Source organism: Oncorhynchus masou, chromosome 6 (assembly GCF_036934945.1).
Source record: "Oncorhynchus masou masou isolate Uvic2021 chromosome 6, UVic_Omas_1.1, whole genome shotgun sequence".
In the NCBI taxonomy this organism is placed as follows: domain Eukaryota; kingdom Metazoa; phylum Chordata; class Actinopteri; order Salmoniformes; family Salmonidae; genus Oncorhynchus; species Oncorhynchus masou.
Genome location: NC_088217.1, coordinates 16,206,618 through 16,224,371, shown reverse-complemented (window position 1 = coordinate 16,224,371; position 17,754 = coordinate 16,206,618). Strand labels below are relative to the sequence as shown.

The window sequence follows — 17,754 nt, the reverse complement described above, 5'->3', positions numbered from 1 at the left end:
GGAACAGGGTTGAAGAGACCATAACCTACAGAACGTAGGGAATGTGTTCTCATAAGCCCACGCAGTCGCGTGTGAACTGAGTTTTGACTGGCTGCTATTTATAAAAGGATCCCAGCTTTCTCGTGCTGCTATATTAAGCACATAAATCCAGTGTCGCCTACGTGGCATATTACAAACGTAACCAAACACAACCTCCATTCACTATTCCAGTGCAGGTTAAGGATGAATACAAAATATTCCACACTTAGTAAGCTATATGTAAAGACCAGATTACATTGAGAATATTATCGAGTGCTTGTCAAATTGTGAATGAGAGACTGATGAAGTATGTGCAGCCTGCGCAGGAAACAGAGCTGAGCACTTACCTTTTCATGTGACTTCTTTTCAAACCCTCATAGTCGCATCTTTCTAAGCTTGCTACGTTACGTTTTAATAACAGTGATGTTATATACACAACCAAACATTTTGGGATATCATTGAATTGCCAAATTGCCTTCAATCGAAGTTCCAAAGGTCTTGAGTACTCTTAAGGATTAACGTTTCATCAACGAACATACAAACATTTGCAGTACATGTACACTACATGACCAAAAGTATGTAGACACCTGCTTGTCAGACATCTCATTCTAAAATCATGTGCATTAATATGGAGTTGGTCCCACCTTTGTTGCTATAACAGCCTCCACTCTTCTGGGAAGGATTTCCACTAGATGTTACTTGGAATTGCTGCGGGGACTTGCTTCCATTCAGCCACGAGCATTAGTGAGGTTGGGCACTGATGTTGGGTGATTAGGCCTGGCTCGCAGTCGGTGTCACAATTCATCCCAAAGGTGTTTGATGGGGTTGAGTTCGGCTCTGTGCAGGTCCAGTCAAGTTCTTCCACACTGATCTCAACATACCATTTCTGTATGGACCTTGCTTTGTGCATGGGGGCATTGTCATGCTGAAACAGGAAAGGGCCTTCCCCAAACTGTTGGCATAAAGTTTAAAGCACAGAATTGTCTAGAATGTCATTATATGCTGTCGAGTTAAGATTTCCCTTCAATGGAACAAAGGGGCCTTGCCAAACCACGAAAAACCGCGTCAGATCACTATTCCTTCTACACCAAACATTACAATTGGCACTATGCATTTGTCCGTCAGACTGCCAGATGGTGAAGCGTGATTCATCACTTGAATGCGTTTCCACTAATCCAATGGTGGGGAGCTTTACACCACTCCAACCGACGCTTGGCATTGCGCATAGTGATCTTAGGCTTCTGTGTGGCTGCACGGCCATGGAACCCCATTTTATGAAGCTCCAGACGAACAGTTATTGTGCGGATGTTGCTTCCAGAGGAATTTTGGAACTCGGTAGTGAGTGTTGTAACTGAGAACAAGCTATTTTTTTATACGTGCTTCAGCACTCTGCTGTCCCATTCTGTGAGCTTGTGTGGCCTACCAATTCGTGGCTGAGCCGTTGTTGCTCCTAGACGTTTTGACTTCACAATAACTGCACTTACAGTTGACCGTGGCAGGGCAGAAAGTTCACAAATTGACTTGATGGAAAGGTGGCATCCTATGACGGTGCCACGTTGAAAGTCACAGAGCTCTTCAGTAAGGCCATTCTATTGCCAGTGTTGGTCTATGGAGATTGTGTGTTCGACATTATACAATCTCTGTAGACCAACTATGGCAGTAGAATGGCTCAGCCACACAAGCTCACAGAATGGGACAGCAGTGCTGAAGCACGTATAAAAAAATAGCTTGTTCTCAGTTACAACACTCACTACCGAGTTCCAAAATTCCTCTGGAAGTAACGTCTGCACAATAACTGTTCGTCGGGAGCTTCATGAAATGTACTGGGCTGGCCATGGAACCCCATCATGGGGGCCAAGCCTCCTACAATCCAGGACCTCTATACCAGGCGGTGTCAGAGGAAGGCCCCTAGAAATGGTCAAATACTCCAGCCACCCTAGTTACAGACTGTTCTCTCTGCTACTGCATGGCAAGTGGTACGGAGCGCTTTTCCTTATGGCTTTGTCTGCTATTAAATGTCGACGGTTGATCGAAAGGTAAAAAGAGGCTAATGGGTGCCTTTCCTGCAACTATACAGTGTTTTTACATAGTGAAGATGTTATGTTTTACCACGGAATGCACTGTCAACGTTACGGGCCACCACAAAACGTGCTGAGTCGCTCTCTCGTTCTCCCCACTACCATTTGATCTCTTACCAGTCACAGCTGTTCTGGTATAAATACACACTGTGCATTACATAACCATTGCTCTGGCAAATACATAGAACATATCTTTCAGTACTGAATTATGCAATTTATTTAAACACGCTCTGTTTGTTTGCAGAATCAAAGTACATTTACATTATAGACTGCAGAGGCTGTCAGCACTTAAGTCGATGGTGTATGTCATGTATATGACTAGTGTTCATGTCAGCGATATGACAGGAAGAGTAGGATGAATGATTAATTTCATGTACGTGTAGCTGCTACTCTGCTAACATCTCTTAATGGTTGTGTCCAGAGGATGGATCAAACTATCAAGAACTGCTGCTTGAGATGACCGGGCAGAAAACTGTCCCCAATGTCTTCATCAACAAGACACACGTCGGTGGCTGTGACAAAACAATGAAGGTATGGATTGGCGCAGCAGCTTTCATGAACCACGGATCATTCTCATTTCACTTGTGGTTTTGCAAGTGCCACTGACTTTTAGTCTTGGGTTCATCCTGTCTTGAGTTTCAAGTGGATGTCAAACTTAGGCTAAAATCTCAGGTTTTGGCAACAAAGATATCTTTGTGTTATTCATACGTTCCCCTTGCATTTTAATGTGTGGTAAATTATGCCCACCACAGGCTTTAATTGTGGTGCAATATTACGAAAGAGTCTTTGTCTGTTTGCCAGAAACAAGGGTTGAGTGGATCTATTTGGGTCAAGTATGGTTAAGCCAATTTACATCTAAATGCACTACATTTGTCTTTTTACATCAAAATGGCTACTTAAGAACACCCAAACCTAGTCTTCTCTTCCCTCTACACTGAGCTGCAATTTAGCTAATGAAACCATTTTTTTTGCCTGGTCATGCTTTTCATAAGCTGGCACTTTGACAGCATGACACAATGGTGTATATTTCACTTGAAGCCAGCAACATTCTCCCGATACATTATAATCCTGACAAATCACCACGTGTTCTGTCTCCTACCCTTTTCTAGCAAATGCTGGTTTATTTCTGTCATGTGGCACAGAGAATATCCCTCCGGCATGAATGGTGTCAGCATCGCTGTTGAATGTAGAATACCTTTTTCACATTTTAGTCATTTAGCAGACACTCTTAACCGTAATCGTTCCTATATGTTGCTCTGGATAAGTGCCTTGCTCAAGGGCACATCGAGCATTTTTTTTCTTCACCTAGTCTGCGCAAGGATTCTAACCAGCGACCTTTTGGTTACTGGCCCAACGTTCTTAACCGCTAGGCTACCTTTCGCCATTCGTAGACATGCACACTTCTCAAGAAGACCCATTTTGGGACCATAAATTAGCATGCTGGTATCCTTACTGTATTTCACTTGTCTATTTCCCACCAGAAGCAGAAAAATGTTTGTGCCCTTTAAGATTGCTGGGTTAATATTGTTTTCTCCATCGTGTCTGATCACCTGTCGTCCTCTTCTCAGGCCCACAAAGATGGTGTCTTGCAGCAGCTGCTGTGCGGGGAGAATGAGGTATACGACTATGACCTCATCGTCATCGGGGGCGGCTCAGGAGGGCTAGCATGCTCAAAGGTGAGAGCCTCCCAGATAACGCTTTCAAAGCCAACCTTACCTCCAGACCTGCACCTTTCTAGTGTAGTATTGAGGCCCATGAAGGAAGGCTGTAAGTCCAGTCCATCATTGGCTCGGTCTGAGGACGTTTCTAGCTGTACAAGCCATGTGTCCTCTGTCCTTGTTTCCTCAATGCCTCTCAAAGTGCATTGGAGGAGAGGGCCCAAGGTTCCTCCTCTAAAGAGCTTGGAGGTGAAGTTAGGACGGAGGAAGCAAGAACACGATGGCTAGTAATGTTTTCAGACAGCCACAGGGAGGATTTCAGATGGCTCATTATCGCAGCAGTAAAACTAAGCATAAAAGCTGAGCTAGTTGACCAGTGGTTGTCTTAATCAAGTTGTCTAAATGGCCGTCTGACCTTTTGTGCTTCTCCTGGAATAGGAGGCAGCGTTGCTGGGCAAGAAGGTGATGGTGTTGGACTATGTGGTGCCCACGCCGAAAGGGAACACATGGGGTGTGTAGAGCTTCACGTGTCACACTCTTCAGACATTGAAGAGTTCCGTCGCGCGTGTCAAACATATCCCCTACAGCACACTGCTGTAGACCCACCGACGCACAAATCAAAATGGCTTGCAGAATTCTGCTGTTATCAGTAACAACATGTCTGCATGTGTCAATGTGGATGAAAATTAAATCTCCAAATGTGTGATTTTGTGTTTCTTTGGCTCGGGACAGGCCTGGGCGGCACATGTGTGAACGTGGGCTGCATCCCCAAGAAGCTGATGCACCAGACAGCCCTGCTAGGGACTTCCATACAGGACGCCCGCAAGTTTGGCTGGGAGTTGCCGGAGGAGACAGGTAACAACAATTGGGTTGGCGTCTGGGTCAAATGTCAGCAGTTTAGGTTCCAATGTCCATTTTAGTCACTTGGAATGCATGCCCCAACACTAGGGATGGGCATGAGTACTCGAACGGACGTCAAAACTCCATCTCTAACCAGCGATAACAAAAACATTTTAAGTACTGTAAAACTATTTGGTGGAGTGTGCTTTGTGGCTTGAAGACAACGGCTGTGTTCCAATACTCATACTAACTGTACTATTTGTAACAAATTTAGTACATAGCATGCTTATTGGTCATAGTATGGATATAGTCAGTATGCCAGAAGTTCCCGGATATCGTACTACAGTCACCAAAATACCAAATATACAAGCAGTGGACACTATTTCCGTGTGTCACAACGTTTTCACATTTGAATTAAATGGCGGAAAATATGTAGCCGAAGTCCAAGGAGAGTGGATGCATATCCACTGCTTTAACTAATTATTACAAATGTTAAAATGTTGAGCAATGTAATAAAGTCATGACTTTTCAAATAAGTTACCAATTTCTTAGCTACACTATTCTTACAAACCGTACAGCATATCATAACAGCAGTATGTACCTGTATGTTATCTAGCTACCTAACATTAGTTGGCTACTAATACATCGAACTAGGGCTGGGCGATATTCCCAAAATATTATATCACGGTATTTTTTAAATTTGGATGGTATTTGACTTTATTTTTTGAATAATAAAAGTTGTACATTTGCTTTGAGTAGTTAGTGATCCCAAGGTGGCAACACACACAATCTAAGTGATTTCAATGAGTCTTTCTTCATTCTGATTGTTTTCTACTGTTCAATTCAACCAAAACAAATTTCAGCACATCTATAATTTCTGCATTTCTTGCACTCAATTGCAGTGGTGAAAAAAGTACCCAATTGTCATACTTGAGTTAAAGTAATGATACGTTAATAGAAAATGACTCAAGTGAAAGTACCCAGGTAAATACTACTTGAGTAAAAGTCTAAAAGTATTTGGTTTTAAATATACTTAAGTGTCAAAAGTAAATGTACTTGAGTATCAAAAGTGAAAGTATAAATCATTTCAAATTCCTTATGTTAAGCAAAACAGGTGGCACCATTCTTTTTTAATTTACAGATAGCCAGGGGCACACTAAAACACATCATTTACAAACAAAGCATTTGTGTTTAGTGAGTCTTCCAGATCAGAGGCAGTAGATGTCAAGAGAACATCCCTGGTCAAGTGCTTGAATTGTACCATTTTCCTGTCCTGCTAAGCATTCAAAATGTATCGAGTGCTTTTAGGTGTCAGAGAAAATATATGGGGTACAAGGTCCAGTATTTTCTTTAGGAATGTAGTAAAGTAAAAGTTGTCAAAAAGAGTGAAGTACAGATACCCCCCCAAAAAGCTTCTTAAAGTACTTTACACCACTGCTCTATTGAGAATGTCCACACTGCCACGTAGGGCTGAACGATACGGGCAAAACATCTGGGACTTATTTTTAACCAAATTTTGCGACTTGACAAATTAGCGCAAAACTGTTGGAATCATGGAGATAGAATGACTGTTCTATGGTTAGAATATAATAGTGCGCACGTTGAATACAGTGTTGTTTGAGATGACAACAAATTAAAATGCCAGGGAGGAGTTATTATGACAGGGTAGGAACTAATGTTTTGATAAGTGTTTCCTAGGGGACCCTATAAGCTTTGGCCACATTGCATGTTTTCTTTTAGCTACATCATGTAGCAACAAATTCTTACTTTGCATGTTCCTCTCTGATTTTAGAAGATACTGTTGCACAAACAACATGCTGATTTAGGTCTATAACATCACTGGTATTATCAAGCTGTATTAGCTAACAACGCTTGCTCTTACACATGTATTGGCTAGATGGATATTAGCATTCGAGGCTAACAATTAGCGTCACAAGATTTAGGGCAACTTCCTAAGAAAAGACACTCGCTGTTTGCTAACGTAAGAAACACAAACTAATAGTGTCAGTATAGAGGTTTTCCTAGGTTTTGGCCTTTCTAGGGAGTTTTTCCTAACCACCGTGCTTCTACACCTGCATTGCTTGCTGTTTGGGGTTTTAGGCTGGGTTTCTGTACAGCACTTTGAGATATCAGCTGATGTACGAAGGGCTATATAAATAAATTTGATTTGAACATTGTTGCATGTGCTGCATTGACCATGCAGACTGAACGCAAGTGTCTCGTGGTTGAACATCAAATGCGCTCCTTGCCTAGATCTGTGTGGAAAGTGGTGCGGAGAGAGAGAGAGATGACTCAAGTAGCGAAGTAAACTATAAAAATGTACATTACACATGACGTATCACATTTAACAAACCAAACATTCAAATGCTTGAATAGAAGGTAAAGTTAAAAACCCAAACCGGTCCCTGCACCAATACCGGTATACCTTATTTTATGATATACCGCCCAGCCCAAAATTTTAACTATACGCTATCTAACTACCCAATGTTTATTGACTTGATTATTCCCGTCATTATTAGTTTAGTGGTATAGTCGTGCGTTCTCAATGGACATTCAGGTGCGTTCGTAATTTCGCTCTGGGTATCTACTCCGATTTCAGAGCACTCTTGTCCGAGTGTACCAGAGCACAGAATAACTGATGAATTTACGAACACTCAACACCAGTTGAATATGGCCGGTGTCAGTTATCGTTGGCAAAAAAGTCGTAATTAAATTGTTGCCAGCAGCACAGTTACTCACCACCGCTCTAGATAACTTGAAAACAGCCTAACCAGCTCTGCTAGGGCAAGTAAAAATGTCTCATTTGTGTCTTGAAGTAGCTAGCCAGTTAGCTTGGGTGCTTGACTGCCGTTGTGAGGTGCGTCCAGTGACACTGCCTGGCAGAGTGAAACGCTCTGAATTTACGAACACCCAGAGAGCACTCTGGCACTCCAGATTGGATTTTAATAAGACACCAAAGTCGTAAAATGTCTAGCTAGTCATTTGCTATGCTAGCAAGAGGTTGCATAGGAACAGCATCAACTTCTGGTAGACAGGGGAAGCGCTAGTACGCTCAACTGAATGGGTACCGTTCATTTACAGTATACTAAAATTAACTAAGTGTGTGTGTGTATTCAAACACAAAGTTAATTTGCTTTGACTCTAGTGTTCCATTTGTGCATTTGTAGGCACAACAAAAAAGAAACCACGGCAAGCATCACAGTTCACTTCTCTCTCCCTTAATTGCGTTAGGACCACTCCCTCTACACGCATGCGGAGTTTGCACACAAGCTCCCATTAGGCCCACAGAAATAAATTCCTATTAAATATGGTGGTCATAAAAAAATGCCTTTAGCTGGTGGGATACACAAGCTACATTCCTTAACAAATAACAGTTTCCAACAACGAGTTGGAGTTTGGAATAATTTCATCCTGTTTATTTTCCGCTTAGGCTACTTTGCAAACTGCTAGTGTCATTTTTAGAATTGGTTAGCCTGGTCTATAACCCCCTAAACAGGTTCCGCACTGAATTTGCAAAAACATGATTTTGATAAGTGTATTTTCCTCAATCATTAAGCCTAGTCCTACTCACCAAACAAACATGTTGTGGCTGTAATTCATCACCATGCAGTGTTCCATGTGGAATTATTCATCCATTTAGACAGGAAGAATAAACTACGTTGTACGTCTGTAGGCATATAGGGAAAGGAAGACCAGATTTTGTTTTGTAACCATGAAAAAAAATGTATTTCAACGCTCCAAACTAAGCCCCGTTTCATATGATCAGCTTTTGAGAATAACTATTCCAGACGCGCATTACTTCGCACTGGCAACTTTTTAATTTAGAAAAATATTTGGTTCTATTTTATTCTGCTATATTTAATGTCTTTTGCTATTAACAGTAGAGGCTGCTGAGGGGAGGATGTAATGAAATGGCATCAAACGCATGAAAACCATTTCATACCATTACGCTCCAGCCATCACCACAAGCCTGTCCTCTATTAAGGTGCCATCAACCTCCTGTGTTGCTATGTAATAGGTTTGTCTTGACAATGATAAGGGCTCGGAAAACGAGTGTCTTATCTGCTAAATTAACAAAACAAGGCCATTGCTCAGCCATAGTCTTCAAGGAAGTGCCACTGCCTTTTTACTGCCTTTTTGAAGATTGTGTTCCATAATATAACCAGTTGATATTATGGTTTCAGTAAATGAATCTTAAAATGGCACTTGCCTTTTTATTGACTCAATATACAGTATGAGGCAATTAAGGTTTGTAATCGCTAATGGTAATGATAAATTAGGCATTGTTGTGCACTGTTGGCATAGATAAATGCCCAAATGTTTTTTCTTCCATTCAGGTCTTCCCTTTGTTCTAAAGTAGATTTATTTTTTCTCCCCCTGTTCCGAGTACTCTGGAAAATATTTTTATAATGGTGAGTACTCGAACAGTCAAAAGCCCATCTCTACCCAACACAACCTAAGTAGTAAGGATATTGGGAACAGAGCCACGGCCAGTGCTAGGAATGAAACATGTGAAGGCATAAGTCACTTTCTGATTTAAAAACATTCTTGTTTAAGCCCTCTTCATGAGCCTGCGGTAACTTAAGGTCACGGAAATGTCAATGTTACATTTTCATTGGCTTTTTCAGTAATGGTAGTAAAGAACTTAAGACTTGTTTGTGTGGTCATTGTTGACTTTGTAATTTTCATCTGGTTCTTAGTGAAGCACAACTGGGAGACAATGAAGACGGCGGTGAACAACTACATTGGCTCGTTGAACTGGGGCTACCGGGTGGCGCTGCGCGACAAGAACGTCAACTACATCAACTCCTACGCTGAGTTCATTGAGACGCACAAAATCAAGGTGAGTCGGCCCTTTGTGAGTTTACAAGCAGATCTTTGACAATGAATTGACTACCTTTCATTTTCATACGAAATTGACTCTTCCATTCTCATACTGAAGTTACTGCCTTCAATTTGACCCATTTTAGAAGGCAGTCAATTCGGTATGAAAATGGATGTGAACTTTTTAGATGCAAAGCACATGATCTATTCTGAAACTGGATAGTAACTTGCTTCATGTTAGTTCCTTGGCTTAACCTAATCAAACAAATCCCAAAGATATTTAATGGCTCTGTACAAACACACTTCACAGCACTTGGTAAAGCAGCTATTATCTCCCATGGGAGGTTCTAAACTGCACACCCATGACTTGACACATCGATACTTGTTAACCACACTCAACAGATGAGATGAGTCGAGGGGTTGATTTTAATGGAAATTATTTTTTGTGTACGAGAGAAATAAATCTGTGAAGAATGTTTAACACCGTACTTACCCACTCCACCTACCAGGCGACCAACAAGCGAGGGAAGGAGACCTTCCATACGGCCGCAAAGTTTATCCTGGCGACAGGCGAGAGGCCGCGTTACCTGAGCATCCCCGGAGACAAAGAGTACTGCATCACCAGGTGAGACCCTTCCCTCACAGCACACCGCAGGCATTATTTAACCCACAATCCATTTAGACTGCCGTCCAGCCAGGGGAAAGCCCTCATCACCACAATAGAGACAAATACACTGCAGGGTTGTAATTCAGTAGTGCAAACCTTTTGCAACGGAAATGGAAAAACCAGTATTTGTAATTGGACAAGATCAGGTAATCCCTCCCTGTTTGGATGTGTCCTTCCTTTTGGAGCCTAGTGAATATGACCCAGCTCTAGCAAGACTGTACAGGTTAAAGCGTGTGTGTGTGTGTGTGTGTGTACACAGTTGAAGTCGGAAGTTTACATACACCTTAGCCAAATACATTTAAACTCAGTATTTCACAGTTCCTCACATTTAATCCTTGTAAAAATTCCCTGTCTTAGGTCAGTTAGGATCACCACTTTATTTTAAGAATGTGAAATGTCAGAATAATAGTAGAGAATTTTTATTTCAGCTTTTATTTCTTTATCGCATTCCCAGTGGGTCAGAAGTTTACATACACTCAATTAGTATTTGGTAGCATTGCCTTTTAAATTGTTGAACTTGGGTCAAACATTTCAGGTAGCCTTCCACAAGCTTCCCACAATAAGTTGGGTGAATTTTGGCCCATTCCTCCTGGATAGTAACTGAGTGTAACTGGTGTAACTGAGTCAGGTTTGTAGGGCTCTTTGCTCACACATGCTTTTTTCAGTTCTCCCCACACATTTTATATACGATTGAGGTCAGGGCTTTGTGATGGCCACTCCAATACCTTGATTTTGTTGTCCTTAAGCCATTTTGCCACAACTTTGGAAGTATGCTTGGGGTCATTGTCCATTTGGAAGACCCATTTGGAAGACCCATTTGCGACCAAGCTTTAACTGATGTCTTGAGGTGTTGCTTCAATATATCCACACAATTTTCCTGCCACATGACACCATCTATTTTGTCAAGTCCCCCAGTCCCTCCTGCAGCAAAGCACCCCCACAACATGATGCTGCCACTCCCATGCTTCACAGTTGGGATGGTGTTTTTTCTCCCTTTTTCCTCTAAACATAAAGATGATCATTATGGCCAAACAGTTCTAATTTAGTTTCATCAGACCAGAGGACATTTCTCCAAAAAGTACTATCTTTGTCCCCATGTGCAGTTGCAAACGGTAGTCTGGCTTTTTTATGGTGGCTTTGGAGCAGTGGCTTCCTCCTTGCTGAGCGCCCTTTCAGGTTATTTTAATATAGGACTTGTTTTACTGTGGATATAGATACTTTTGTATCGGTTTCCTCCAGCATCTTCACAAGGTCCTTTGCTGTTCTGGGATTGTTCTAACAAAAGTTGTTAACAGACTTGTGGAGGTATTAGCTGATTTCTTTTGATTTTCCCATGATATCAAGCAAAGAGGCACTGAGTTTGAGGTAGGCCTTGAAATACATCCACAGGTACACCTCCAATGGACACATGTAAATTAGCTTATCAGAACCTTCTAAAGCCATGACATAATTTTCTGGAATTTTCCAAGCTCTTTAAAAGCACAGTCAACTTAGTGTATGTAAACTTCTGACCCACTGGAATTGTGATAGTGAAATAATCTGTCTGAAAACAATTGCTCGAAAAATGACTTGTGTCCTGCACAAAGTAGATGTCCTAACCAACTTGCCAAAACTATAATTTATTAGCAAGAAATTTGTGAAGTGGTTGAAAAACGAGTTTTGATGACTCCAACCTAAGTGTATGGAAAATTCTGACTTCAACTATATATATATATATGTGTGTGTGTGTGTGTGTATGTATATATATATATATGCGACCATACTCACTCACTTTTCTAATTTCCACCACATTAAGCCTTGTATCTCAGCGTACTCATTTAGTAAGGCTATAATCTCCCACTGGTCTAGACACAGGATTTCCAGATTACCCTGCTGCTGTAGACTGGTGTGTTGTCATAGGAACAGACACAGATAGCCATCTCTGTACCATTTAAAGCAGGTTCTATGTCTAATGGTTGTATTGTGACCTATGGCTGTCCCTGGCAACAACAACAAAAATCTTGGTTGACCAAGAGTTGTCTGTTCTTTTGACCAATCTATTGGTTGACATTTTTAAACGTGTATTTTTCTGTGTATAAACACATCCTATGTACTTTAATCAAAATTAACTATCTGCACTGAGCTTGTCTGATGCCGTTTTGATGAAATGAAGACACATGACTAGAGGGAATCGCCTGGCTCAGACTTGGTGTGTTAAAAAGAAAATGAAAGTGACTGACTAGCACCGGTTGTCTCCCTCTCCTCCCTGCTGCAGCGACCATCACAGAACATTAACAGTTTATCGCACTGTCCGTGTTGCTGAAGCTGCAACATAATAAAAAAGAAAATACAATTATTAGTCACATGCGCCGAAAACAACAGGTAGACCTTACAGCGAAATGCTTACTTACGAGCCCCTAACCAACAGTGCAATTTAAATAAACAAATATGGATAAGAATTAAAAGTAAGAAGTAATTAAAGAGCAGCAATGAAATAACAATAGTGAGACTATATACAGGGGGCACCGGTACAGAGTCGATGTGCGGGGGCACCGGTTAGTTGAGGTAATATGTACATGTAGGTAGAGTTATTAAAGTGACTGCATAGATGATAACAGAGTAGCAGTGGTGTAAAATAGGGGGGTGGCAGCAATGTAAATAGACTGGGTAGCCATTTGATTAGGTGTTCAGGAGTCTTATGGCTTGGGGGTAGAAGCTGTTTAGAAGCCTTTTGGACCTAGACTTGGCTCTCCGGGTACCGCTTGCCGTGCTATAGCAGAGAGAACAGTCTATGACTTGGTTGGCTGGAGTCTTTGACAATTTTTAGGGCCTTCCTCTGACACCGCCTGGTATAGAGGTCCTGGTTGGCAGGAAGCTTGGCCCCAGTGATGTACTGGGCCATTCACACTATCCTCTGTAGTACCTTGCAGTTGGAGGCCAAGCAGTTGCCATACCAGGCAGTGATGCAACCATTCAGGATGCTCTCGATGGTGCAGCTGTAGAACCTTTTGAGGATCTGAGGACCCATGCCATATCTTTTCAGTCTCCTGAGGGGAAATAGGTTTTGTCGTGCCCTCTTCACGACTATCTTGGTGTGCTTGGGCCATGTTAGTTTGTTGGTGATGTGGACACCAAGGAACTTGACGTTCTTAACCTGCTCCACTGCAGGCCTGTCGATGTGAATGGGGGTGTGCTCGGTCCTCTTTTTCCTGTAGTCCACAAGCATCTCCCGATAGGCTCTTGTCGGTGATCAGGCCTACCACTGTTGTGTCATCTGTAAACTTAATGATGGTGTTGGATTTGTGCCTGGCCGTGCAGTCATGCATGAACAGGGAGTACAGGAGGGGACTGAGCACGCACCCCTGAGGGGCCCCTGTGTTGAGGATCAGCGTGGCGGATGTGTTACCTACTCTTACCACCTGGGGGCGGCCCGTCAGGAAGTCCAGGATCCAGTTGCAGAGGGAGGTGTTTAGTCCCAGGGTCCTTAGCTTAGTGATGAGCTTCAAGGGCACTATGATGTTGAATGCTGAGCTGTAGTCAATGAATAGCCTTCTCACATAGATGTTCCTTTTGTCCAGGTGGGAAAAGGCAGTGTGGAGTGCGATTTGAGATTGCATCATCTGTGGATCTGTTGGGGCGGTATGTAAATTGGAGTGGGTCTAGGGTTTCTGGGATAATAGTGAAGCACTTCATGGCTACAGACGTGAGCGCTACGTGTCGGTAGTCATTTAGGCAGGTACCTTAGTGTTCTTGGGCACAGGCCCTATGGTGGTCTGCTTGAAACATGTTTGTATTAGACTCAGACAGGTAGAGGTTTAAAATGTCAGTGAAGACACTTGCCAGTTGGTCAGCGCATGCTCGCAGTATACGTCCTGGTTGTCCATCTGCCCCTGCGGCCTGTTTAAAGGTCTTACTCACATTGGCTGCGGAGAGCGCGATCACACTTCCGGAACAGCCATTTCTGACTGAAAAGTTGTTAACAAAATTGGTTTAGGCAAAATCTTCCCTATTCCCTCAACACTTGCTCTCTTTACGTGACACGCATGTGTCGCATGCACGTGACCAATAGGGCCTGACCTATAGCATGTCATAATTACATCAATAAATTGGTTATTACAAACCCTTAACACTAACGTGTGACAGCAAAATGGAGAGGACGTGACAAACTCGAAACGGGGGAATGTTTACTGGTTGCTCATGAGGTAAAGAGGAAGTTCGATGTGTGGAATAAATTTGACTAATTGTGGAAAATACTTGAGATCAAGAAAAAGTTAAGGAGCCAGCACTGTGTGCATATTATGTCTCTGCCAAACAGGTTCATGTTTTTCTGATCGTTTGGAACAATGTAAACAACACTAAGTGTTTAGGCCTATTTATTGTTTACGCTAATTATTCAATGGTCACTTTATTTTAAAACTAAAATACTTGATTGCATTTCAAGTCGTGAATCATTCATACTGTGTGATGTCATTAGGCTTTTAAACAAACACTCAAACAGAATCAGGATGTGTAGATGTATATGGATGATTTATAAAGCCAGGCACATTTGAATAGTTAGGCTATTGATTTATAGATCCAATTAAATTGGTTTCCTCTTCTCACTTTTCTTAGACAATTAAAGGCAATGGATGTTTTCTCGTCAATTAACTCCACTGTCTCCTCCGCCGGAATTTTTTTCAAAACCAATATGCTGGTCAATTTTGCTATTATGAACATATGAACATGGTCTAGGAAATGGCGCCAATTCAACAGTGCACTGATGTGTTTCAGAACCGTGGACAGCAACCGCTTTCCAACGTGGGAGAAGGCGCATTTGTTATATTATGCAACACAAATAAATTATATTATTTTATAACATATACAATTTCAATAGCGCGTCTTAGTGATGGACTGTGCCATCCCCATGTCCTCAAATGGATTAGTCCATTCAGACAGGTGCCAATCAGGCAGGTGTCTTATACACCATAATTCTTTTCTTCTTTTTTTTTGCTACTGCTCGACGAAAGAAATCTTGGTCGACCAACAGCCTATCGACCAAACAATCGACCAGTTGACTAAATGGGGTCAGCCCTAATTGTGACTGAATAACTAAATTCTCAGATTACATACTTATCTACTGGTCTCATAAAGACCCCGGCTCATTTCAGACTACATAACCAGTCTTTCTGTGTATAGTTTGGGAGATTAACTGTTGACATTTTAAGGATATAACTTTGTTTAGTGAATCAATCTGACATTCAAGTATTTCACATGCTCATTGCAGAAAGAATGGGTGAATTTTTGGCATTGATACATCTAAGAGCTTTATGGTTTTAACGGAGGTGCACTCTACTCTGGCTGCTCTTCCTGTGTGTGTCCGTCCTTTTTACGCAGCGACGACCTGTTCTCTCTGCCCCACTGCCCTGGCAAGACCCTGGTGATCGGGGCATCCTACGTGGCGCTGGAGTGCGGGGGTTTTCTGGCGGGCCTGGGCCTGGATGTGACAGTCATGGTACGCTCCATCCTCCTGAGGGGCTTCGACCAGGACATGGCCAACCGTGCCGGCAAGCACATGGAGGAGCATGGCGTAAAGTTCCTCCGGAAGTACGTCCCGGTCAAGGTGCGTCAACGTGACTTATCTACTACCAGACCTGGGTTAAAATCTTTTTTGAAATCTTTCATTTAGCTTTTGGCTGCCTGAAATGCCAGGTGGGTAGTAGATATTGGTTCCATTGCAACAGGTAAACTCAATGAAGGACAGCTAGTATTTAAAATAATTTAAAATAGTTTTTAAACCCAGATATGTGTACAAGAACCTTGTCTTTCCTCAGCTGTAATTGCTTGGACATGCCTGGTACTAAATTGCTCTGTCATCAGGGAAGTTGTGTAATATTTTGCTTTCTATCTAAAGGGTTGTCATCAGTTTAAGTCTAACTTTAATGGCTGTTCGCCTGTATGGGCAAACTGAATGAAAAATCACTTGCTCTTTCAGAAATGCCTTCAGTTCACCCGGCCCTGGCCATTGTAACATTAAAGATATTTTGTAACTAGATATTAGAAATTTAGAAATTGTGCGTGCGTGTGTGTGTGTGTACACACGCCAGGTGGAGGAGCTGGAGGCAGGTACTCCTGGGAGGCTGAAGGTGACAGCCAAGAGCACGGAGGGAGACGAGACCATCGAGGGAGAGTACAACACTGTACGTAGCCATCACCGTAATGCTCAATATCCAATATAGATTAGGAGTCCCAAAGTAAATCTAGCACTTATGACTGAAACTAAGAGTTAAATCTGAAAATATACTACTTAAACATGCATTAGGAATTAACTCTGCAGGGTTGTCCATCTTAGAGCATTTGTTAAAAAAAAAAAATGTTTTGTCAGTTAAATTGAATAATTCCTGCTTTGTTTTAATGACATGCTGGAGAAATGTCCTGTTAACCAGGTGACTTCCTTCTCCTCACTCAGGTGTTGATAGCCGTGGGGCGCGACGCCTGTACAGGAAAGATCGGCCTGGAACAAGCCGGGGTCAAAGTCAACCCCAAGTAAGTTTCCTTCCTTTTATTTTCTCTCCCTTAGTTCATTCATCCACCGATTCGCACTTGCGGCCGTCACCAAGGAGATGTAGACATGGTGCTGTGTGTGCCTGTACCTTTAAGACTCCAGTCATGGTGATTCAGCACTATTGCCACCCCTGAGAGAGGGGGGGTGAGAGGGAACTGGCACTGTTGGTATTTTTGTGCTTCATTAGTTTACTCCAATTAGGGGAGGGTTGGTAGGGTTGGGGGAAAATAATATAGGAAAATGTATTGAATTTCTATGTATGGGAATTGGAAATGGTGCATACAATTACATTGATAGAAGCCACAATCTATATGCAATATTAATGCTGATCCACCCCCTAAAGAAAAATAATAATAATACAAATTTGTTTTTGTGCTTTGTAATTAGAGAAACTCCCTTGTGCTTGGGTGGCAAATAGCCTAGCGGTTAAGAACGTTGGGCCACTAACCGAAAAGTCACTGGTTCAAATCCCTGAGCCAACTAGGTGAAACTGTCTGTGCCCATAAGCAAGGCACTTAACTCTAATTGCTCTGGTAAGTCACTCTGGATAAGAGCGTCTGCTAAATTACTAAAATGTAAAATGCTGTAACATTAGGACACAACGGTATCTTAAAAACCTTGGGCTTCTTCACAATCATGTAAACTGGATTGAGGATGATGTGTTTTTCATGTTCCTAACATAGTGTTTGGTTATGCCATAAAGTGCTTTAGGCCGTAGGGATAAGGCAATCGCTAGGTTTAGGAGTGACTGCACCTCTGAGTCAGCCATGTGACTGGGACCCTAGCAGCATTTTAACACGGGGCTGACTGACACACGGCTAAAGGGCCACCGGGGCTGCGCTACGTGTTGTCGTTGACGGGGCTGCGCTACGTGTCGTCGTTGACGGGGTTGCGCTACGTGTCGTTGTTGACGGCGCTGCGCTACGTGTCGTCGTTGACGGGGTTGCGCTACGTGTCGTGGTTGACGGGGTTGCGCTACGTGTCGTGTAGGAGGGATTATTGACAAAAGAGAAATGACTCGTTTTTAATGTGACTTGAGAAGTTGTTCATTGTGGTATAGTATTCTCTTGTATAGACGCGCGCACACACACATTCTGTCCAAACACACTAGACCTGGTCGGAGTTGTTTTGCATGGTCAGATATCAGAT

At 42.4% G+C, this 17,754-nt stretch overlaps 1 protein-coding gene across 1 annotated transcript in view; it reads left to right on the top strand.

The window, feature by feature from the left end:
* The window catches only part of LOC135541416 (thioredoxin reductase 1, cytoplasmic-like), a 29,106-nt gene that overhangs the window by 1,566 nt on the left and 9,786 nt on the right, over nucleotides 1–17,754 (top strand). The window contains exons 3-11 of the mRNA XM_064967651.1: nucleotides 2,518–2,627; nucleotides 3,665–3,772; nucleotides 4,193–4,265; nucleotides 4,487–4,609; nucleotides 9,295–9,437; nucleotides 9,928–10,043; nucleotides 15,438–15,663; nucleotides 16,148–16,240; nucleotides 16,510–16,586. Coding sequence (XP_064823723.1) covers nucleotides 2,518–2,627; nucleotides 3,665–3,772; nucleotides 4,193–4,265; nucleotides 4,487–4,609; nucleotides 9,295–9,437; nucleotides 9,928–10,043; nucleotides 15,438–15,663; nucleotides 16,148–16,240; nucleotides 16,510–16,586 — 1,069 coding nt within the window. The remainder of the gene's footprint in view (nucleotides 1–2,517; nucleotides 2,628–3,664; nucleotides 3,773–4,192; nucleotides 4,266–4,486; nucleotides 4,610–9,294; nucleotides 9,438–9,927; nucleotides 10,044–15,437; nucleotides 15,664–16,147; nucleotides 16,241–16,509; nucleotides 16,587–17,754) is intronic.